Here is a 25,298-nt window from a genome sequence, read left to right on the forward strand (position 1 = left end):
GTTTACGCAACTGCAAAAACGCCGCGGAAACGCATTAAAAACGCATCGTGTGAACTCAGCCTTAGTCAACAATGTGGTGGGTGGAGATTGACACCCCCACCACCACCTCAAAAATTGAAGGTCTATTGTAAGAATCCAATAAACCCACTTAAATATGACCTACAAGTTCTTATTATTATTATTTTTTTTTTTAAAACAGAGATTAACCCCTTAAGGACTCCTTTTGTTTTCCCTCCCCTTATTGCAAGAGCCATAACTTTTTTAATTTTCTGTCCACATGGCCGTATGAGGGCTTGTTTTTTGTGGGACCAGTAGTACTTTTGAATGACACCATTCATTTTATCATGTGATGTACTGTAAAGTGGGAAAAAATTACAAGTGTGACAAAATAGAAAAAAAAAAAAAAAAAAATCACAATTCAGCAATTTTTTTTTTTTTTTTTTCATTTACAGCATTCATTTTACTGTAAAACTGACCAGGCAATATGATTCTCCAGGTCAGTAGTATTACAGCGATACCAAACATGCATTACTTTTTGTTTTATTTAAGTGATAAAAAAAAAATCTGAAATTTGTGAAGAAGAAATTCATGTTTCACATTTTCAGGATATGGAGCTGTAGGAGGGTTTGGTTTTTGCTCAATGAGATGATGTTTTCATTAATATCATTTTGGGGTAAATACAATCTTATGATCACCTTTTATTACTTTTTCTGTGTTGTTGTGACAACCAAAAAAACCGCAATTCTGGTGTTTTCTTTTTCTCGTCACGCAGTTTACCAATTGGATTAATTTATTTTGTATTTTGATAGATCGGACTTTTATGAAAGTAGCAATACCAAATATGTGTATTTTTTAATTTGTTTTCTTAATTTTTTTAATGGTGGAGGGAAAAGGAGGGCAATTTGAACTTTTATTTATTTTTTTAACTTTTCACTATATTTCTTAATTCACTTATGGCACTTGAACCTGCGACCATCCAATTGGTTGTGGTACACACAGCAGTGCTACAGTACTGCTGTGTATAGAGAAAAAAACACAGCCTATGAATGCCAGCTAAACGCTGGCTATCACAGAAGAACAGACACGACAAGCATGGAGGTCTTCAGCAGATCCCCAGCTGTTATTAGTGTCCTATGATTGCGTTGCAGAAGCGCCGATCAGTAGTTAGAACAGCGTACCCTCCTATCAACGCGCGCTTAATGCCACGGTCGTAGATTGACAGTAGCATTTAGCAGGTTAACAGGCTGTTAAAGGCAGATGATGGCTGATCACACCTATCATCTGCTGGGAAATGTGGGCTCAGCTTGCAAGCCCGTATCGGAAGTAGAAAAACGACATATGGCGGTCATAGTACATCATATGTCATTTAGGGGTTAAATTATAAGACTTTTCTCAAATATGTATCACTTTACTAGAGTGAGAGCAAAATCTGGTGAGATTCTCTTCCCTTGGACGTATGAACTGTGAGGGGAAAATCTGATCTTATTCAGCATCTGAATGGTGAAATGGAGCCTTGTGCACAAATCTGGCAGGTTATGGACAGTTTTTCCGACTTTTGGTCCAAAGAATGTAAGTGGACAATTCACCTATTTTTTTCTTATAAATTCACCTAAAGTAAATCCATGAAATGCAAATCATAAAATATTCAGTTGAAGATGAGAAAAATTGTATCAGCTGTGAATTAAGATATCCCTGTGTAATGTAGAAAATAAGTTATCAGCTGCCTGTAAAGGATTAATCTGAGTATCAACCTACATACAGGACAGTCACAGCACTGCAGCTGCTGATACTATCCGCCTTCTCCTCCTGCTGCTCCATAACACACAGGAATCCATCTTACATCTCTTATTATCCAACTACATCAATTATGAAAAAAGATGCCAGGCGCCACCCCTGTGCATAAAGACGATAGTGCCTCCCCTCTGTTTACATGATGAACACTCTCATTCATCCGCCCTACACATTGGTATCTTTTAGCTGAGCAACAGAAAGTTTCACACAGCTGTCTAATAGTGAGACAGGAAAGATCCCTGACTTGAGCATCTCTTTAAAGTGGCAAAAATATATCACCAAGAAAATTGGATGATGAATTGTGTAAGCAAGAGTGAGAAGTAAGCCAGCCTGAGAGTTAAACTGAAAACCAGTAGAATCTTAAGAAATACATAAAGCATTCTGTACCACATGATCAATATATAAGGAGTTGAAGGATTTGTTCTGAACAAGAAGCCACGCTTGTCCATAAGCTGTATCTGGTGTTTGAGCTCACCATCCATAAAATGAATAGAGTTGGACTGAGCCAATCACAATCCATACCCAAGAGTGCTGAACCTTTTCCATTAATCTAGAACAGACAGAACAGGATAGGCCACAAGTGTCCAATAGATGTACAGTTGGGTCCAGAAATATTTGGACAGTGACAGAATCTTCGTGATTTGGGCTCTGCATGCCATTTTTTTTGTTTAAACTAAAACAACTGAGATGCAATTGAATTGGAGACTTTCAGGTTTAATTAAAGGGATTGAACAAAAATATGTGAAACATTTAGGAATTGCAACCATTTTTTTCTACAAAGCCTCCTCATTTCAGGGGCAGAAAAATAATGGGACAAATTAACCTTTACCACAAATAAAATGTTCATTTTTAACACTTTGTAGAGAATCCTTTGCAATGAGGGCCTGAAGTCTGGAAGCCATGGCGTCACCAAACTCTGGGTTTCTTCCTGTGATGCTTTGCAGCCTTTAAAGCAGCTGAATTCAGTTGTTGCTTGTTTGTGGGTCTTTCTGCCTTAAGTTTTGTCTTAAGCATGTGAAATGCTGCTCGATGGGGTTGAGATCTGGTGATTGACTCAGCTATTGCAGAATATTCCACTTCTTTGTCTGGGTTGCTTTCGCAGTATGTTTTGGGTCACTGTCCATCTGTACTGTGAAGCCTCGTCAAATCAATCTTGCGGCATTTGGTTGAATCTGAGCAGAAATTATTACCCTGTACACTTCAGAATTCATCCTGCTGCTTCTGTCAGTCACATCATCGGTAAACACTTGTGACCAAGTGTCATTGAAACCATGCATGCCCATGCCATCACACTGCCTACAACATGTTTTACAGAACATGTAGTAAGCTTTGGATCATCATGAGCCGTTGCAAGCCTTCTCCATACTTTCCTCTTCTCATTGTTCTGGTACAAATTGATTTTCGTTTCATCTGTCCAAAGAATGCTTTTTCCAGACCTGGGCTGACTTATTTAGATGTTTTTTTGGCAAAGTCTAATCTGGCCTATTTTTTAAGGCTGATTAATGGTTTGCACCTTGTGGTGAACCCCCCGTTTTTGCTCTCATGAAGTCTTCTCTGTATGGTAGACAGATACTGAAACATCTTACTGAAGATTGTTCTTCACTTGGGTTGATGTTATGAAGGGGTTTTTCTTCACCATGGAAATAATTCTGTGATCATTCTCAACTATTGTCTTCTGTGGACGTCCAGGCATTTTTGCGTTCCCAATCTCACCCGGGTGTGCCTTTTTTTTTTCCCAGAATGTACCAAACTGTTGATTTCGCCACTCCTAAGATTTTTGCTATCTCACTGATGGATTTATTTATTTTTCTCCAGTTTAATGATGGTTTGTTTCTCTTCCATTGAGAGCTCCTTTGACCACATGTTGTTGTTCACAGCAACAGCTTCCAAATGCAAACGCCACACCTGGAATCAGCTCCAGACCTTTTACCTGCTGCTTAACTGATAATGGATTAAAGAGGGAAAAGCCCATGCAGCTCATTTAAGAGCTTTTGAGATAAATTGTCCAATTACCTTTGGTCACATTAAAAAGAGGCAGCTATATATTAAATAGCTGTAATTCCTAACCTCTTAGGGCCCCGTCACACTAAGCGATGCAGCAGCGATCCCGACAACGATACGACCTGTCAGGGATCGTTGCTGCATCGCTAATACATCGCTGGTGAGCTGTCAAACAGGCAGGCTCACCAGCGATCAGGGGAGCAGCGACATCGTGGAAAGAATCGTTCCACGATGTCCTGCTCCCGTTACCAGCCTGCTGCAAGCAGGAGCAGGCTGGTAACTATGGTAAACATCGGGTTACTAAGTGCGCGTGTGCCCCTAGTAACCCGCTGTTTACCATGGATACCACTCTGCTACGGTGCGCCGGGAGCCTCCGCGCACCGTAGCAGAGTGGTATCCATGGTAAACAGCGGGTTACTAAGTGCGCGCGTGCCCCTAGTAACCCGATGTTTACCATAGTTACCAGCTAGATCGTTGGTCCCGCTGGTCACACACAGCGATGTGTGCTGGCCAGCGGGAGGCCAACGACCAAAAAATGGTCCAGGACACTTTGCAGCGATCAGCGACCTCACAGCAGGGGCCTGATCGTTGCAAAGTGTCACACACAGCGACATCGCTGGTGAGGTCGCTGGTGAGTCACCAAAACCGTGACACAGCAGCAATATCGCTAGCGATATCGCAATGTGAGACGGGGGCTTTACTCCAATTAGAATGTGAATAGCCTAAAATTAAAGCTGTGGGTCTGCACTTTCAGCCCATAATGATTATATAACTGTATCTTGTGTTTTGGTAAACCGCTAAAATGCCAATGCTTGTGTCACTGCCAATTATTTCTGGACCTAACTGTGGGTCCCAGAGGCAAGACTCTGCAACTGGTGGATTTTTATGGCCTATTCTGTGGACAGGCCATAAATGTCACAAATAGAAAAACTCCTTTATTCACAAAATTAGTAACCCTTTGTAGTGATTCATGCTGTAAGGTAGGCATTGGGTAGTGTTCACACAGGAAATGTGTGAACGTGCAGTTTTATTGCTTTCATAAAACTCCAAGGGGCTCAAAACAAAAACAACAACTTCTGAGCACAAAGGTATCACAGCAAATAAACAGTTCATTTAGCAAGCACATACAGAGGCATGTAAAAGTGTGGACATCCCTGGACAAAATTACTGTTATTGTGAACAGTTAAGAAAGTTAAAGATTAAATGATCTCTAAAAAGGTCTAAAAGTTAAAAAGGACACATTTGCTTTGAATTTTAGACAAAAAATATACATATTTTCTCATCTTTTACATTTTAAAAAGTACATAAAATGAAAATGGCAGATGCAAACGTTTAGGCACCCAGCATGGATAGTACCAAGTAGCACCCCCTTTTTGAAAAATTTCACAGCTCAAACGCTTTTTGTAGCCAGACAAGAGTCTTTCAATTCTTGTTTGAGTGATTTTTATCCATTCTTACTTAGAAAATTCTTCCAGTTTTGTTAGATTCCTTGGTCATTTTGCATGCACTGCTATTTTGAGGTCTAGCCACAGATTTTCAATGATGTTTAGATCAGGCGACTCTGAGGGCCATTGTAAAACCTTCAGCTTGCGCCTTTTGAGGTAGTCTATTGTGGATTCTGATGTGTGTTTAGGATCATTATCCATTTGTAGAAGCCATCCTCTTTTCAACTTCAGTTCAGATGGAGTTATGTTTGCATCAAGAATTTGTTGAAATTTCATTGAATCCATGCATTTCCATCCCAAGAAATCTTCCCTGTGCCATTGGCTGCAACACAACCCAAAGCACGATTCATCCACCCCCATACTTAATGGTTGGCGAGATGCTCTTTTCATTAAATTGTGTTCCTTTTTTTCCGCCACACATCCCTTTGATCATTGTGGCCAAAGAGTTCTATTTAGACCACATTGGTCCACAGGACTTGTTTCCAAAGTGCATCAGGCTTGTTTAGATGTTCTTTTGCATACTTCTGATACTTTATGGTGTGGATGCAGGAGGTTTTCTTCTGATGACTCTTCCATGAAGGTCACATTTGTCTCTGAACAATGTACCTCAACTACAGAGTCTGCTGAATTTTTCTGAAGGTTTTTTGCAGTCTAATGCGGGTTCAGATTTGCCCCCCTAGCAATCCTACGAGCAGCTCTCACTCAAATTTTTCTTGATCTTCCAGACCTCCACTGTTCCTGGTAACTGCCATTTCTTAAGTACATTTCGAATTGAGGAAAGGGCAACTTGAAAATGCTTTTCTATCTTCTTATAGCCTTCTCCTGCTTTTTGGGCCTTCACCATTTTCATTTTCAGAGTGCTAGGCAGCTGCTTAGAAGAACCCACAGCTGCTGTTTTTTGGCCCAAGGTTAGAGGAGGCTGAGTTTTATAAAGCTGGGAAATTTGCATCACCTGGCCTTTCCTAACGATGATAGTGAACAAGCTATAACCCCAACAGGCTAATTAAGGTCTGAAACCTTGGTCAACGTGATCTGAGCACACATATCTCCAAGGGTACCTAAACTTTTGCATCAGCCCATTTTCCTTTTTGTAATTTTTAAAATGAAAACAAAATGACAATATATACTTTTTTTTTTGAATATACAAAGGAAATGTGTCATCTTTAATTTTAGCCCTCTTAGAGATCATTTTATCTTCAAGCTGCTTAACTGTTCACAATAACAGTAAATTTGACCAGGGTGCCTAAGCTTTTACATGCCACTGTATATGTCAGTGTGTTCTCACCCGAACAGATTACAGTCTTGTCTCCCAGAGCAAACTTTATACACAGAAGCGAGTGCGGTCCTACTAGTCTAGGCATCACCTGCAGCCTTCCTTCTAGCACTTTAAAGCAAGAAACTGAAGCGTTCAACTCCAAGACAGTTCACAATGAATAGACTGCTGCTTCCACACGTTACTCTGCAGTTCGAACTGACAGACTGATCAGCTTTCCTAGCTGACCCATGCAGTCTCCATTCAGACAGAGATCCAGGCTTGTCTCTCTCCCAGCTACAGCTCACATTTTGGCTTGTCATTCAGCAGATTCAGTGCACTCGACTCTGCTAGACATCCAGCAGACTGACACAAGGTGAGCCCATTTCCTGGTTCTTGGTTAAAACTGCCAGAAGCATCTAATTAAGACCTGCAGTGCTAGGATTTAACCCAATCCTACCTAACTTTGCTACACGCTATAAAAAAAACGTTGCTAAATATGAAAAAAAAATTCACACAAACATAGTATATATGTGGCACTACATAATGCAGTTCTGATATTATATGTTGAAAGGGAAGTGGGTAATGAGAGCAGTGCTAGATACTTGGAAGCCTCTTGGTCCGAAGTTTTGACCAGATTCCTGAAGAGAGTGTAGTCATCTGCATCGTGTACTACCACATAGACTGTATTTAAAAAAAAGTTTTATATATTTTGAAAAATATGTCTTTTGAAGACTGTTGATCAACTTCTATAAACTATAAAATAAAGTGCAAAAGGTAGAACTATGGATCAATGATAAATATATATCTTGGGAAAACTCCTCTAAGGGGGTTGTCCAGTCCAAATCGATAAGCCTGCAGACTTATGAATCCCTCCCCCAGCCCATGCACTCTGGGGATTCGCCGGTTTCTGAGCTGGGACTGGAGGATATGTATGCGTCATACATACTCCCAGCCAGAGGACGCGGCATCGCTTCCATACACTTGTATGGAGTGAGGCCGCGACATCTAGTCGGCCCTGGCTTGCGGTCCCGGCTCAGAAACCAGCGAATCCCCGTAGCGCGAGATTCATAAGTCTGTAGTCACACAGAGTGACTTGCAGGCTTATCGATTCGGACCAGACAATCCCTTTAAGGGGAATTTACAGGGAATGTCCAGCAAGTACCTTACCATTATATATTTGCATGGCATAAGACGTCTTAAAAGTGCAAAGAATTTATTTTCAATAAGTAAAATAAATTAGTATACATTTCATATAAAGCCAAGTACTAAATATATTATCAGGGGCTCCTTTTATTGTTTTTTGTTGTTGTTGTTTTTTTAAAACAAAGAAAACGTTTACGGAAAAGTAATCTTTAAAATCCTGCGCCGTTTTCCAAAACGTAGGAAATAAAAAACAGTTACTGATAAAAATAAGTCGTATTTCGTGAACACGGGAGACAAAAGGGAACTCGCCCTGAGAGTCTTATTAAAATACATTTTTACAGAATAGAGTTTGGCTTGCACCATAATGATCATCTAAAATAAAAAGGTTAGTAGCATAAAATCTGCCAGACAACGCTTCTGTGCATCTGTAAATTCATAAATTAAAAAAAAAAAAAGTTTGTGGGGATATGGGGTGTGCACTTTTGGGAAGGAGTCATATGCTAGCAGAAAAAAAAAAAAGTGATCTGACTTCTGGAATTTCATGCTGTTTACTGCTAGCGCAATTGCAGACTGCTGACTGTTATCTGCTAAGGAATGATGAGCTGTTGTGTGAACAGTCAACAGAGGCTCCCCACCTCGGCGGGGCCTCCAGAGGTGGGCGATTGTGAACGTGACGGGGCTCCACAGAGTTCATGACCACAGGGACAGTCATATCATGCTCATATCGTTTCAACATTTGGGAAATTTTGTCTCGTGGGACACTGTGCGTGTTCCTCCTGAAAAAGAGAGAAATTCCAAGTATTTACTTCAACCACTAAGCAGAATTGTGAACGCAGCTATGGATTGTACAGTTGTCTGTAACTCAGGATCAATACAAAATAATCAATGCAATGTATTTAGAGATATAAACCCAATATAAATTGTGTCTCTTTTAATATTGACTACCCCAGGCCATTTGTCACAAGTCAGGATTCATAAACCCACAGCAGTGACAGCTAAAGTTTTGGCTGATCGTACATTTTCTGGCTCCAGTGGTTATGTGTCAGCTACTTAGAAACAAAGGCTGCGGAGACCACAGGAGAACTGAAAGGGAAGTAATTTTTTTGTGGCTTTTATTTTTTTTTTTCATAGTGTCTTTTTTTTAAACTCCTTCCAAAAGTGTGAGGTACATGTAAGTCAAACTATGGGTGCAGGTGTGTGGAGCTCCATTATACAGCCAAACCCTGCCTCTATCAGCAGCGATTAGAGCGGCTTTCTAACCAACTTAATGTCACTCTCAATCTGTAACAGGGGCATTTAAGTGGAGCGATTGTGTCATGCAACTATTCGGCCACCCATCACTGCCACCCCTTCAATGCGATCGCGGGGTGCCAATGGGGTACCGTGGCAGCTGGAGGCCATCACTGCCATCTTTCTTCTCCCATTTTTCTACTCTCATAAAGTTCAGCTACAGAGATAAATAAATGAAGTACAATTGAACAAAAACCAAATATATAATAAAAACTTAAAATAAAAAATGCTTTGAATCACTTTTTCCAGTTTAAAAATAAATGAAAATTACAATATCGGGCATCACCATATCAGTAATATTCCCATCTATAAAAAATAATTCTTATGTTAACTGAAGAGAGGAAAAAAAATCAAAGTGCCAAGACTGTTTTGTTTTGTTTCTAACCCACCTCAATCCCAAAAAAATAAATAAAAAATGAAAATTTTATAGCGATCATCATGTCATATGTACCAAGAAATGTCAGCTAGGCACACAAAAACAAGGCCATAGAGAACTCTATAAAGATAAAAATAACGTTACGCATCTCAGAAATTGACACAAAACTTTTTTTTCACTAGGTTTTGAATTTAGTGTTCACTAAATGGAAAAATAAAAATAATAGAGACTATAATATATACAGGGTGGTCCAATAGTAGGTGGACAGAAAGTGTTATAGAATATTCCTGTGCTGAGATAATCTTATAAATGTGCCCCTGCTGTGTACTGTGTAATGGCTGTGTCTGACCGTACAGGAACATGGTCTGATCATACCACATCTCCTGGGCAGGGGGGAAGCAAAAGAGTATACAGATATTACAGCACGGGATCACAGATGATTCTTTTTGTGAGGTAAAACATTTCCCTGCCTGTTTTTAAACAATATTTTTCTTCAAAGAAAGAATCAGCTGTGATCCCCTGCTGTAATGTCTGTATACTCTTTTGCTTCCTCCCCTGCCCAGGAGCTGTGGTATGATCAGACCATGTTCCTGCACGGTCAGACACAGCCATTACACAGTACACAGCAGGGGCACATGTATAAGATTATCTCAGCACAGGAACATTTTATAACACTTTCTGTCCACCTACTATTGGACCACCCTGTATATACACACACACATACATATGGTACAGTGCGATAGGTTTCCCTGAGGCTGTTGGCGTCACTGAACTAAAACCATTAAAATTCCCTCCAGCATGAGGCATTCAGAGGTCAATGTGTGGAGAAGTAAGCTCCATGTTTGCTGAACCCTGGGAAGTTGCTCAACTCCCAGCAGGCAAAGCCCTGCTACTACAAGGACTGTGTTCTTTGCATTACCACTTTTCCTTTTGTTTCCCTGTTTTTCCCAGTAGGCTGTGTTTATTTTTACAGACTAAAGGTTGGTTTATGCCACACTATTAAGAAACCAACCAAAGATTTAAAGAGACAGCGTACCTGTGTCTACCACAATATATATATATACGCTACAAGTTTACTATTGTAGTAATTGTACAGGCCTGAAGAATAATGTTGTTGGGTCACTTTTACCACTCAACATAAAAAAAGACATAAAATGAAACACAAAAAACGTGGTGGAATTGCGTTGTTTTTATCCACCATGTCACCCACCTTGTATTTTTTTTTCACAGTACATTAATGATGTTGTCCAGTGAAAAATTAGTTCACTCCTATCCACAAGAGTCGAAAACTTGTTAATCTGTGGGGGTCCGATCTTTTTTTCACTGGCCAACCCCTTTTAATGTTAAAGTGAATAGTAAAACTACACCTCATCCACAAAAAAAAATAAAAATAAATCAAGCCCTCATATATGTGCTGAGGCGAAAATAAAAAAATGTTATGAGACATGGAAAAAGCAGAGAAAAACAAAGACACAAGGATGAACAATTTGGAGTTCACTTCCTCCCAAGATTGTGTGCCATGGCTCAGTATATGCACAGTTCTTGTCAGACACTTGATCCCAGTCTAACTAGGAGCGAGCCAGACATGATCAGCTTTTCCTCCAGAGCTGTGCTCCTGACCAAGCACTGTGCATGAAACCGCACCATGCCCCTATTCAAGTGAAGGTGGCCGACTGCAGTTCCCTGCGGAGCTGAGTGGCCAAGCGCATCAATCCCCAACATGTCAATTAAACGCTGCTTTGGCTTGCCTTAGCCCTGAGGATCAGCAAAAAGAAGCAGAATCTGGCTAAACATTTGTAAGATTACCAGACTTTCAAATATGGCATGAATAAGCCAGGACCACCAGACCAGAAGCCACTATCCATTTTGGCTCACAGAGAGGAGTCCCAAGTGTTGTTTATTGCTATAAACAAAATCTTACTTTTCCAGTTCTTGAGCATCTTCTTTCCACCAATTATCTGGCTCCAAAAATTCTACATCATAGCCCCGGTCTACAGCCTAGAATATAAAAAAAAAAAAAAAAAAAAAAAAAAAAAAAGAGGTTAACGTTCAACGAGTGGAGTTGTTATCTGCATATCCGTGTATTCTTATCTGTAACCTAACAGCCCAGGATCCTCACCATCTGTACGTACGGCTTCATTTCCCAGCCCTGGATATTCGTGTTATCGATAACAACAGGAGACCGTCCATCATCCATCGCCCTTCTGGCTGCAGTACAAGTAATTTCAAGCTTACAATAGAAAAGACTTTTCACATTACAGCATAATACAGTGGATATGATGGGCAACATTTTTCTTTGTCTAAAAGATCAAGTGAACAAGGAGAAATTCCAGCTCTACGGTGTGCAGAAAAATGTTATAGAAATCTAAGGGTAAAATTCAGACATCAAATGTCATGTACAAAATCCACAAAAACAATGTAGTGCTATGCGTTTCAGATGAGGATGGTTTTCATCTGAAACGCGTAGATCTACATTGTTTTTGTGGATTTTGTACATGACATTTGACGTCTGAATTTTACACTTGGATTCCTAGGAAATAAATTTTTCTGCACACCGAAGAGCTGGAATTCCTCCTTGTTTGCTATCCACTATGTCTGAACAGCAAATTTTCCTTGCTCCGGAGTGTCATTTTGAGGGCGAGCTAGACTCTTTCTATATATCACTAAAGCGTAAAGTGCCAGAAAAGAGGTATCAAGACTGGAAATGTCTCAGTGCAGCACTTAGGGCACTGAGATTTCCAGGAAGAATACTGTATTAATGTTCCAATGACTCTGAGAACAAAACCAATTCTTCAGTATAGCTGTAAGATTTTCAGCCAAAATACAATAGAAGAGGGAACACCTCATTACCTTTCCCAATCAACTGATAGGGGCCGAAGAGGTCCTGAGCACAACAGCCTCCTCTGCTCCGTTTCCCAGCATGCTCTCTGCTTAGTAGCAGATGTGATGGGTAATTCAACGCCATCCTATTGTAGTATAGGACATCAATATTCGGAATCCCTTTCCTATAGCATTTGGTCATTTTTGTATCAGGGGAAAAAAAGAACTTACTGCTTCAATGGACTTCACTGTGTAATGAGCAGACATAGATGGGAGAACGCCCACCTAAATATTGATATATCGAGCTGTCAAAATAGTTCTCAAAACATAAAAACTGCAGGTTGGGCTACAGTACTGGTCTTAGCTACAGGACACCCTACAGGATGGGGCTACCCAGTGACTATGGCTATGGTACTGGTCACATTGCAAAAGATTGGTGCAGTGCAGCATTGTGACCAGTACGTCGCAAAAAATCCAACTGGTTCAGACTTTAGCAAATTATCTCCCCAGCCATATAGTTGTCAATGTTCACCATCAGCTTTCATCTTCTGCCAGGGGATAGCAAGTGCCACCAGCGCCTCTACAGTAGACGTCTGCTGTAGGCTTCACAGGCGACACCTATACAGCTGTCATTACTAGCATAAAGTACAGGATCCATACTAAACACAGTATCTAGATCTCTACACAATTACTAAAGGGTTCCTCTACGTCTAGCCCTAGTGTATGTCACCTACCTCTGTTCTGATTCCAGCTATGGGCATCCCCGAGCAATTTAACATGGTATGTGTATCCATTTTCCTTGCAGAAGTAATCGTCAGTGCTGAGGACAATACCGTCTGGAGACTGGTGGAGCAGAGTACTATGAAATTGGAAACAATAACAGCTGGATCACGCTGAAGCCTCAACAATACAGGGTGTAACAAGAAATAAGGCGGCTTTGAATTTAACGGAAACCAGCCTCCAACATTTGACCCCATAAACTGGACATATAGTCCAGGAGAACGTCAGAAATCACGCTCTAGCAATCACCATCTTTGTCAAAACTTTTCTTGCACCATATAGCATTGGGAGAGAGGCGTCCACTAGGCGTTGTGCCACAGAGAAGAGTCCGGCGTAGTCCCTGTCCCTCCTGACAGCTCGCACCAGCAGCTATACACACCAGATCCGGGGTCAGTGCTTGGAGCTCAGAGCGCTGGGCAGATGCAGCATTGAGACCTTTCCTGCTCTCTGGCCGCACCGTTGGCCTGCATACAATAGGCAGGCTCAGGGTTTCATACGAGATTCAGGTGATGTCAGGACTGACACATGTCACAGTCTGGGATCCATCAAATTTTCTGGTCAGCATCTGTGGCTAGATTATATTGGAGCTCTGTAGTAGGGGACGTTCCTCCAAATAGCGCAACATACCACAGCACTCACTTAAATACACAATTAGAGTTTTACTGATAAGTCAACATGTGGAAATACAAAGGACGACCAATGTTTCGGTCTGCACTAGATCTTGATCATGGACTTTCTGGAAAAAGAAAGGACGTCCTATGGTTCATAGCAGATATAGAGGCCGACTCATAGTCCGGGAGGCAGGCTTAGAGACTGTAGCGAGCCGCCTCGCTGAGGTATTACTTCTAGTTACCATATAGTATGGGAGATTTTACATGAAGGCTACATAGAAACATGACAGACCCTTTTAGGGGGTAAGGGTATGTGCACACGTTAAATATTTGGTGCAGAAATTTCTGCATCTCGTCAGAAAAAAAAAAAAAAAACAGCAGCAAAAACGCATGTTTTTTGCCACATTTTTTACTTGCGTTTTTGGTGCAGATATTTTACCACTCATTAGTATTTATTATTATAGCGCCATTTATTCCATGGCGCTTTACATGTGAAAAGGGGTATGCATAGCAAATAACAAGTACAATAATTTAAATAAGAAAGTCAGCGACTGGTACAGGAGGAGAGAGAACCCTGCCCGCGAGGTGAGGATACAGTAGGTGAGGGTACAGCTGGTAGTGCAGCGGTATGGTGGAGCGAGGGTTTCTGCAGGTTGCAGGCTTGTTGGAAGAGGTGGGTCTTCAGGTTCCTTTTGAAGGTTTCCACGGTAGGCGGGAGTCTGATATGTTGGGGTAGAGAGTTCCAGAGTAGGGGGAATGCACGGGAGAAATCTTTTATACGATTGTAGGAAAAGGAGATAAGAGGGGAGTAGAGCAGGAGATCTTGTGAGGATCGGAGGTTGCGTGCAGGTAAGTACCAGGAGACTAGGTCACAGATGTATGGAGGAGACAGGTTGTGGATGGCTTTGTATGCCATGGTTGTGGTTTTGAACTGGAGTCTCTGGTTAATGGGGAGCCAGTGAAGAGATTGGCAGAGAGGAGAGGCCGGGGAGTAGCGGGGGGACAGGTGGATTAGTCGGGCAGCAGAGTTTAGGTGCTAGAAGCGAGGCCACAGAGTAGGAGGTAGCAGTAGTGAAGGCGGGAGATGATGAGGGCGTACACCAGTGTTTTTGCAGATTTGTGGTTGAGGAATGTGCGGATCCGGGAGATATTTTTGAGCTGGAGTCGGCAGGAAGTGGAAAGGGCTTGGATATGTGGTTTGAAGGAGATAGAGTCAAGGGATACCCCGAGGCAGCGAGCTTGCGGGACTGGGGAGAGTGGGCAGCCATTGACTTTGATGGATAGTTGGGAGGTTTGAATGAGATGGGGGAAAGATGAGGAATTTGGTTTTATCCATGTTAGGTTTTAGAAATCTAGCAGAGAAGAAAGATGAAATAGCAGACACACATTGTGGGATTCTGGTTAGTAAGGAGGTGATATCAGGTCCAGAGAGATGTGTGTGTGAGTGTATGGGTGAAATCTGCAGCAAAAACACTGAAAGAATTGACATGCTGCATATTTAAATCTGCACCAATTCTGCAAGTCACAAATAAGCAACGTGTGCATGAGACTTCAGGATTCTCATTCACTTTCCTAGCAGATTTTGTGACAAATCTGCACTGAAACAGAAAAAAAAGCAGCAAAAATGCAATGTGTGCACACAGCCTAATAGTATTTTATGTGGTTAAATGGTGCAGACAGGTCCCCTTTAACGTTAGATCAAATAAATGAACATATTACAACGGGTGGCGTCCAACCAATATAATTAGGGCATATTATAGCATCACACAGAAGTTTCATTATCCCATCGTTATCCAATATGCCGGTGAGTTTTCCCAAGTGAAGCCGTTTCAGGAAAAAAATGGTCATTTTCCTGAAGCAACTTTGATGGTGGTTTTGCCGTTGTTCTTGTGGCAGCTCTGCTGCCGGAATCTTTTGCTTTGCGCAACATAGTCTTGATGAGAATGTAGTATTATACCAATGGTCTCCAGTCGCAACCAGCATGTAACACCAGACTACATCTGAGCAGTTGCATGCTTATAATATGAGCAGATTGCTGTCTCGTGCGGAAAAGAGGTCATCCCGCTGGACATACTCTTCAGACCTGGAAAAAAGAGGGGGTGTGCAATATACAGTCATGGCTGAAAGCGTTGGCACCCTTGAAATTGTTCCAGAAAATGTAGTATTTCTCCTAGAAAGTTATTGTAATTACACGTTTTCTGATACATGTTTATTTCCTTTCTGTGTATTGGAACAACTGAAAAAAAAAAGAGAAAAAAAGGCAAATTGGGCATAATTTCACACAGAACCCCCAAAATGGGCAGGACAAAATTGTTGGAACCTTTCCAAAATTGCGAGTAAACAACTTTGTTTCAAGCATGTGATGCTCGTTCAAACTCACCTGTGGCAAGTAACAGGTGGGGGCAATATGAAAATCACACCTGAAACCAGATAAAAAGGGGAGGAGTTGACTCAATCTTTGCATTGTGTGTCTGTGTGTGCCACACTAAGCAAGGAGAATAGAAAGAGAAGAAGAGAACTGTGAGGATCGGAGAACCAAAATTGTTGAAAAATATCAACAATCTCCAGAGAGCTTGATGTTCCTTTGTCCACGGTGCGCAACATAATAAATTAGTTTACAACCCATGGCACTGTAGCTAATCTCCCTGGACGTGGACAACAGAGAAAAATTGATGAAAGGTTACAATGCAGGATAATCTGGATGGTGGATAAGCAGCCTCAATCAAGTTACAAAGAAATTCAAGCTGTCCTGCAGGCTCAGGGTGCATCAGTGCCGGCATGAACTATCCGTCAACATTTGAATGAAATTAAATGCTATGGGAGGAGGCACAGGAGAAACCCACTGCTAACACCAGTGCTGTGGAGTTGGAGTGGGTGTCCATTTTGGTGGAGTTGGAGTCTATATAAAATGGACCGACTCATAAAATATATAATAAATTGGATACAGTAGTTCAATGAATATGTGCTAAATATTGTTTTTATAAGAATTTGGGAAAGTTATGAAATGGCCTATAAATGTCTGTTCTGTTCCTGATCTAAGGATCTTGGCTTTTAGTGGAGATGAATCTGTGCTGCACTTTATATACATACTCAGTAGTGAAGCTCCTGCTCCAGTGCTTTGGAGTCAGGAAAATTGAGGAGTCGAAGGTTTGGCTTGCCGACTCCACAGCCCTGGCTGATAGAGACATAAAAAAGCTAGACAGCAGATTTCCAAAATGTATGCAAGGCAAAATCCTTCTGGGAAAGGGTTTTATGGACAGATGAGACCAAGACAGAGCTTTTTGGTAAAGCACATCATTCTACTGTTTACCGAAAACAGAATGAGGCCTACAAAGAGAAGAACACAGTCAAATATGGTGGAGGTTCAGGGATGTTTATGGGTTGTTTTGCCGCCTCTGGCACTAGGTGCCTCGACTGTGTGCAAGGCAAATGAAATCTGAAGGTTAGCAAAGGATTTTGGGTTGCAATGTAGTGCCTAATGTCAGAAAGCTGGGTTTGCGTTCTAGGTCATGAGTCTTCTAGCAGGACAATGACCCCAAACATACTTCAAGAAGCACCCAGAAATGGATAGAAACAAAGAGCTGGAGAGCTCTTAAGTAGCCAGCAATGAGTCTGGATCTAAATCCCATTGAACACCTGTGGAGAGATCTTAAAATTGCAGTTGGGAGAAGGCGCCTTCAAATATGAGAGACCTGGAGCAGTTTGCCAAAGAGGAGTGGTCCAAAATTCAAGTTGAGAGGTGTAAGAAGCTTGTTGATGGTTATAGGAAGCGATTGATTGCAGTTATGTATTCCAAAGGGTGTGCAACCAAATATTAAGTAGAGGGTGCCCACAATTTTGTCAGGCCTATTTTTGGGGTTGTGTGTGAAATTATGTCCAATTTGCCTTTTTTGTGTTGTTCCAATACACACAAAGGAAATAAACATGTTTAAGAAAACATACAGTACGTAATTGCAATAATTTTCTGCGAGAAATACTTAATTTTCTGGAACAATTTCAAGGGAGCCAACACTTTTGGCCATGACTGTATAAAATCACACTGGGGCATTAAAGGGATATTTCTCCACTTTTAAAGTGACGACATATTACTGGCTTATTGTAGTCGATATCTAGGACTTTTAGATGTGGACATACCAGAGGTTACTGCACATTACCATTAACAGAAGAAATGTACTTAGCTTTTAAGTACAAAAAACATGGCTGCTTCCTTGTAAAACACAGGTTGTGTGTAGCATGGCAGCTCAACCCCATTCACTTCAAAAGAACCATAGCTGCAATACCAGGCACAACCCGAGGACAGGTGTGGTGTCGTTTTATGGAAGACACTATTTTTCCATTTCTACAAGGGGCTCCTTTAACTCCTTTTCTAACCAGGTAATTTTCCAATTTTTTGCGTTTTTTTTTTCCTACACTTTTTAAAAAGAGCTATTACTTTATTTTTCCATGGCCATACAAGGGATTGATTTTTGCGGAACAAGTTTTTATTTTATGATACCATTCCTGTTCTCATTAGATGTAGTATAAAATGCAAAAAAAAAAAAAAAAAAAACTGTCAAGTGCGATAGAATGCAGGATAGAGCAAAAATGCTATTCAGTTATTGTTTTTTTGGCTTTTGTTCCTACGGTATTTATTGTGTTGCAAAAATTTCCTTACAACATGATTCTCCAGATTGCACAATTATGGCACTACATATTTTGAATTTTTTTTGGTTTGCGTTCTACTTTCCGAGACCTGTAACAGTTTCATTTTTTGCATTGATGCAGCTGTGTGAGGGTTTGTTTTTTGCATGGTGAACCGACGTTTTATTTATACCATTTTAGGGTGGATACAACGTTTTGATCACTTTCTATAAGTATACTGCAGAGGAATGGCATGCATCGGCGTGGTCCCCGAAGGAAGCCCCTCCTAAAGCCCACGTACAAAAAGCCTGCCTACAATTCGCTAGGGCCCATGCTAAAAATGATGAAGACTCCATACTCTAGTGTGAGGAGACCAAGATAAATGGTTTTGGGACTCATGGCTTCAAAATTGTGTGGGGTCTCAAAGATGAAAAGTACAAAGAAAAATGCCTGGCACCTATAGTGAAACAGGGTGATGGCAGTATCCTTACGTAGGGCTTAATAAGTGCTGAAAGTCAGTGTTGTCAACATTTTGGAAATTGTTTTTGTGTTCAGCGAGATATTAAAATCTTACTTTTCAAAAGGTGTACCAATTTATACCGAGCACTGTATGTTTTTATTTTTAATGCGGGAAAGATGGGTTATTTTAATTTTTATACATTTCTTTAAATTTTTTTTTTTTTTTTTAGTCACCTTAGGGAACTTTAAACCCGCGATCGTCTGATCATATACTACATATTACAATACCGTAGTATTGCAATATATTGTGAAAAATAACTACCTCCTAGGAAGGCCAGCCACAAGCTGGTCTCCACATGAGCACAGTTATGGCAGTCACTGGAGCCTTGAACAGGTGGGCCGTTCGGAGCGTGGATCAGTACACTATCTGGACCGAGTGCATTAAGTGCCATTTTCACAAACTGACAGCAGCTCTTAAGTGGTTCAAGGGGCTGCTGATAAAGGCAGATGATGGCTATGTACCTCAGCCAGCATCTGCTGGGCATAACACAGGCTCAGGTTCTGAGCCTGCATCAAAGATATAGTTCTGACATTGGATGTACCAATATGCCCAATATCAGTAAGTGCTTAACGCTGATCGCTGGAGGGTTGGATATCCACAATCCTGAGAACAGGACTCTGGAGTTCCCTGTTTGTAAGAAGTGATGGTCAAGCACCACCACTACATTCATTAGCTAAGAAAGTAATGGAGACAACGGAGTACAATGCACGGCTATCTCCGTCAGTTTCACAGACAATGAGTGGAGCGATGGTTGAGATTGTGAGTGTGTAAGCAATTAAATCCCCAGCAATTAGCAACTTATTACCTATCATGTGTATAGATAAGTCGTTATAGTGGGCCCAGTGACTGTGGCATCCCATCATGTGTATAGATGATAAATTGCTATGGTGGGCCCAGTGGCTGTCGTATCCAGGAAGGTCATGAATGCAAAAGTAGCCCCCCTACGTGTGTGGATATTTCCATAAAGGTTAAAGTATACATATATAAAAAAAAAAAAAAACACAACATCTTTTCCAGTTTCAATGTCCACCTACAGATCATGGTCTTGATGATACTAACCGAGCCAGCGTACTTTTACCCGAGCCAGGAACTCCTCTTAACAGCACCATTCTTCTTTTACCGCTATCCCTGAATCTGTCAAGATGCTGTTGATGCAACAAAATGCCCGTATGCGGTAATATCCTTTCACCCAACTGTCCGTCTTCCGGTCTACAATGATCATTCTGCTGAGGTTCTTGCCAAGTCCTCTTACTTGTGCTTTGTGAAAATGGTTTGCCATCAGGCATCCCCTGAGAGGTGAAGCGGCTTTCAGGAGGTGCAGGTGCCCCATGCCAAGGAGGAGGTTCATTTCTAGTAATGTAACTAAAATTTGAAGTAGGTGGTGGGGGTAGTGTGTTACTTGGTCTTTGAAAAGTCACTGGATAATTAAATCGTGGTGGGGGAGGGCCATAAGGAACTATGAATGTAGGAGGGTGGCAACTATCAAACACTGTCGGTCCCCTTGGAGGCGGTACAGCATAGCTTGCAAGCAAAGAGATTGCTGGACGATATGGAGCTTGACCATAACAAGAAAACTGATTATTAGGAGGTAGTGGAGATCTTTCAAGTTGTGGCCTTGGTTCTTCTCTAGCATGGCAGGTAAGCGACAGAAAATGTGAAGATGCGCTGGGGAAAGGCCCGAATGGCAGTGAGGTAGGCACATGGCCATGGTTCGGAGGGTACATAGGTGGTATCTTGTCAGGGTAAGGACTGGTATCTTGCTTACCATCCACTTCTGTGCAGGTGGCCTTCTTAGCTTGGTCATCAGCCACGGTTTCAATCTCACCTAACTCTTTGTAAAACTGGCGAAGCTCATAGTCCATGCCATCCTGGCCTTTCGATTGACTGGCCAGTTTACCCAGCTCCACAGTGTCAATTCTGAAAGAAGAAGCAGCATTTCCATTTCTTGGCTCTTCAGCTAGAGGTTTCACTAGAGGTGACGGCTTACAAAGTGGCCCGATAAAAGAAGTGCTGGTTCCTGAAAACGTCACATCCGAGTTATATTCCGGTTTCTCGCCTTTAGGAAGTAGAAATGAATGCTGGTTGGTTTTATTGCAATCTCGCTCACTTGGATATTCCTTACCCGAGCGATAACTTTGAGTGTCCGACTCATATTTTACATGTATACCACCGCTACCTCCTTCACTTTCACATCTGTTTGGCTGATGGCATCTTTCCTCAGTGCCGGTGGAGAAGTCCCATTTCTGGGACTTTGCTTCCTGTTCCTTGCACAGAGCAGGATCTCTCCTCTCCCATGAGGAGGAGTCTGAACGGGACTTTTTCAAGCAAGGTTCAATGGATGAATCAGGTACGTGGTATGATAAGTTCTTTTCAGCATGAGGCATCTAAAAAAGGATGAATATGCACACAATTGTAATTAGTAAGGACGATCCACATCTCAAGAACATTATCAAAAATCTCCAACGCATCTATATTCCACAGTGGGGGAGTCTATAAAGTGGCAATACAAACCTAATATAAGATCTACAGGTACCACAGAAACGCAAATCAGACCAGGGAATTTATTTTAGACGTGGACAAACTTAGGCTCAATGAATGAAAATTATATTAATTGGCAAGAGCATGTTCAGATTCTGCTCACCATAAAAGTCTACTAGTCACAAAAGATCTAATATACGGATTAGGCTATGTGCCCACGATGCAGGAATGCTGCAGATTTTTTCCGCTTCTCCCTGGCAGAAAAAACGCATGCGGATTGTACATGCGGATTGTACATGCGTTTTTCCTGCCAGGGACTTGCGGATGTGAACCGTTCTTCACTTTCATTTCCGCATGCGGGTTGACAAGCGCTTTCCAAGCGATTTTAGCATCACTTGGAAAGCGCTTGACAACTTGGTCACACTATATAAATCCATGCAACCGGCATGGATTTATATAGTGTGACCGTAAAAGAATGGTAAAAAATAATTATTATACTTACCTTCTGATGGCCCGCGGTGTCCTTATCCGATTCGTCCTGCTTGCCGGCAGCTCGCGATGGTCTAAAACAGTGTTTCCCAAACCCCATCCTCACGGCCCCACACAGGTCATGTTTTCAGGATCTCCTTAGTATTACACAGGTGACTGAAGTATCATCAAGGCCTCAGGAATTCTCTCACCTGTGCAATACCAAGGAGATCCTGAAAACATGACCTGTGGGGGGCCGTGAGGATGGGGTTTGGGAAACACTGGTCTAAAAGGACCTGCCATGACGTCATTTAGTCATGTGACGGGTCATGCGACCGCTGACGTCGGCGGTCGCGTGACCCGTCACATGACTAAATGACATCATGGCAGGTCCTTTTAGACCATCGCGAGCTGCCGGCAAGCCAGGACGAATCGGATAAGGAGACCGGGGACCATCAGAAGGTGAGCATAATGTATATTTTTTATTTTATTCTTTTTTTTACAGGTTCTATGATACCCGGGTCCGGAGGAGAGTCTCCTCTTCTCCAAACCCGGGTACCATCCGCACATTGAACCGCATGATATCTGCATGTGCATATGTAGTGATGCGGATGTCATGCGGTCCAATGCAAGTCAATGGCGATGAAAACGCCACGATTCCGCAAAATAATTGGTAGTGCTGCGGATTTTTCCGCAATGATAATCCGCAGTGTAAATTTCCGCAGCATGTGCACAGCACATGCGGATTATCATTGGGGAACATGGCAGGCCTTCTACCATGTGTTTTTTTAAGCGTTTCTGCAGCGGAATTGCCACTGCGGAAACGCTTAGAAAGAGCATAGTGGGCACACAGCCTTAATCCCATGAAGCTCATGTTCTGACTCTTACCAGGTCAGTGCTGGTCTCCATTCACTTGTCCCATACAGATACACAGTTAGGCTATGTGCCCAAAAATGCAGGTGTCAGTTTTTTCAGCGTTTTTATGCCAAAACCAGAATGAGATTTTTTTTTCACTGAACTTTATGTACATGCATAAAAGAGACAAAAGGACAGTGAAAAAAAAAAAAAACCTAGCAGAATCTTGAACAATCTCCTGGCAAGAGATCAGGTTTTGCTGCAGACAAAAAAAAAAAAAGCTGAAAAAAACCATGATGTGTGAACAAAGCCTAAGAATTCAATGAAAATAGGGACCACTGTCACTTTGATGGAACCAAAAGTTGCATTTTTTTTTGGGGACCCATCTAACAAATAGCGAACAATGTAAATAATGAAGAACGAACAGACAGATATTTTCGTTCTTGTGCACATCATTTTGTCAAAACTCCTATATACAGAAAAGAGGGATATGTGAACATAGATTGTTCTCAGGAGTGGTCACCATTTAAGTTCACATATAGTTTATGCCCTCTGTTCAGTGCAACCACAGGAACTCCACCCAACAGAGGATAAAGGGGTCTCCTTCTGGTATATGTGACTATACCTTTGGGTAACCATACATGTAGATGTTTTCAAGACAGAATATGTGCAATGGATGTGACTGTAAACCCTCTGTGAACAGATTACATACACATGATTGATCATAGAGAAGTAAAACATAGTAGAGCCTGTACTTTATAGCTGAGAGGTCGCGTCTAGGGACACGTAGGGCGTCACTGGCTGACTTCAGTCTCGGATGTTCCTGAGGATGTCAGTTAAACGGACGGTCATCCGTGAGCCGCCAGCATATACCGTTATGTCCGTGCCACACAGCTCCTTGTGCCGTGTGATGCCAGCCATAACTCCAAAAACACCAATCTGAAAGTTTTTTTGTATTAATCTACAGTTCAATAAAAGTCAATAACTGAAAGTGTCGAATATCTCAGAGGAGACTCAGAAGGTCTGGACACTGAGACCCCAACTAATAAAGCTGGTCTCACATATCCGTCATTAATAACCCACATGTGGACTGCAATGTTCGAACTAGCACAGGGTTTCCTAATCCGAAGCTGATGACCTCATTATTTGTCCATGATGTAGCAGTCGAGTTTGGGTCAGGCGACCCAGAGCTGGTCCGGACATCACGGCCACACATGGACCATAAATGACAGGTGTGAAACTGGTCTAAATAGAATGGTGCGATTTAGCTTATTTGGGAGAGGTGAAAACTGCAGTTTATGATTAGTCCACCCCTCTCCAAAATGAACCCAAAAATCTCTAATGCTCAGATGCCCACGCTTGAGAACTTCTGGAACATGACACTAAAAGGGGAATTGTAGCCTAATCAAGTTATCACCTATCCACTAAATAGGTGAGAATTGTAGGGATCTCCACTGATCGTTCCTCTAGTCACAAGACCCCGGCAGGAGCTGAATGGCGCAGCAGGTACACACGAATCCTACCACTATAGTCAGATCTATGATACTATAGAAATATACGAAAGCCATTTCATAGTCGGCATCATAGACATGAATAGAGCAGCAGGGAACATGAGTTCCCCATATTTCTATCTAATAAATACTATCATTTGCCATGAGGAATAACAGAGAAGCAGCACAACACTGTTATAACAGTTCTGGATCAGGTTTTTTTCCTTTTACTGTAATGGAAAAAGCTATAACACACCAGGAGAGGTGACAAGTCATCTGGAGAGGGTATCCCCATTACATGATTTATTGCTTATCTGCAGGATCCCCCTCCACTACTCTGTGGACAATGTAGTCTCCAGGAACTCAACGGAGTTGTCTATAGGAGCAGTCTGTAGAGACGGTAGTAGTCGTTAATGGGTCATTAAAAATTTAAAGGGAATCTGTCAGCAGGATTTCATGCCCCAAACTATTTATATGCAAATGTAGTTCTTGCAATGACAAGTCCAGCAATACCTTTTCCTAATCAGTCTGTTCTCAACAAATCCCCATTTTAATCAATATGCAAATGAGGCTGAAGTGCTTTGGAAGTGGTGAAGCACTTCCCAAGCCTCTGCTTTGTCCTGATGAAAAGCGTCGACCAATAAACCTTATTTCTATAATTCTTGTCTCCTGCTTATCACTGAATTACTAGCAGCTCAGATTTTAACCCACTCGTCTCCAGTGTCGCATGTTTCTCCTGCTTGACTGACTGCTCCCTAACTGCTTTGCTGCTGACGTCAAGCCAGTGAGCTGTCAATCAAGGAGGAGAAGGCTGAAGTAGAGCCAGAGGTTTAGGAAGTGCTTGGTCATGTCCAAAGCACTCAAGCCTCATTTACATATTGATTCAAATGCCAATTTCTCAGTAACAGAGAAACAGACTGTAATAGCTAAGACCATGGCCGCACTAACAGTATTTGGTCATTAATTTTTCTCAGGAGTTGGAGCCAAAACCAGGTGAGGAACAATCAGAGAAAAAGAGATAATAGAAACAAGTCACCAATTCTGCATTTATCACCCACTCCTGGTTTTGGCTCCCACTCCTGAGAAAAAAATACTGACCAAATACTGATAGTGGGGCCGTGGCCTAATAGTAAGGATGGACTTGTCTTTTCAAGAGCTTTGTGCATATGTAAACAGCTTGGGGGATGAAATTCTGCTGATGGATTATTCTCATCTTAAATCGGTGAAATTGCAAAGTGTTTGTAAAATCAAGCAACTTGTTACAAAAAAAAAAAGTCTTCTCCATAGGGAATTGTTCATGAGTACTTGTACTGTCTAGACTGCAAAGGTGGCTGGTGACCCATCAGCGGACTCAT

At 41.7% G+C, this 25,298-nt stretch overlaps 1 protein-coding gene across 2 annotated transcripts in view; it reads right to left on the reverse strand.

The window, feature by feature from the left end:
- Positions 1-25,298, reverse strand: part of LOC141195822 (uncharacterized) — a 46,583-nt gene that overhangs the window by 19,744 nt on the left and 1,541 nt on the right. Inside the window, exons 2-6 of one of the 2 annotated variants that reach the window (XM_073662514.1) lie at positions 19,712-21,036; positions 12,856-12,980; positions 11,421-11,509; positions 11,223-11,299; positions 8,271-8,411 (exon numbers count right to left, since the gene is read on the reverse strand). In XM_073662514.1, coding sequence (XP_073518615.1) covers positions 8,271-8,411; positions 11,223-11,299; positions 11,421-11,509; positions 12,856-12,980; positions 19,712-21,036 — 1,757 coding nt within the window. The remainder of the gene's footprint in view (positions 1-8,270; positions 8,412-11,222; positions 11,300-11,420; positions 11,510-12,855; positions 12,981-19,711; positions 21,037-25,298) is intronic. The other variant, XM_073662515.1, reaches the window with a different exon arrangement.

Source organism: Phyllobates terribilis, unplaced genomic scaffold (assembly GCF_046119375.1).
Source record: "Phyllobates terribilis strain yellow unplaced genomic scaffold, ASM4611937v1 Scaffold_2__4_contigs__length_985480577, whole genome shotgun sequence".
In the NCBI taxonomy this organism is placed as follows: domain Eukaryota; kingdom Metazoa; phylum Chordata; class Amphibia; order Anura; family Dendrobatidae; genus Phyllobates; species Phyllobates terribilis.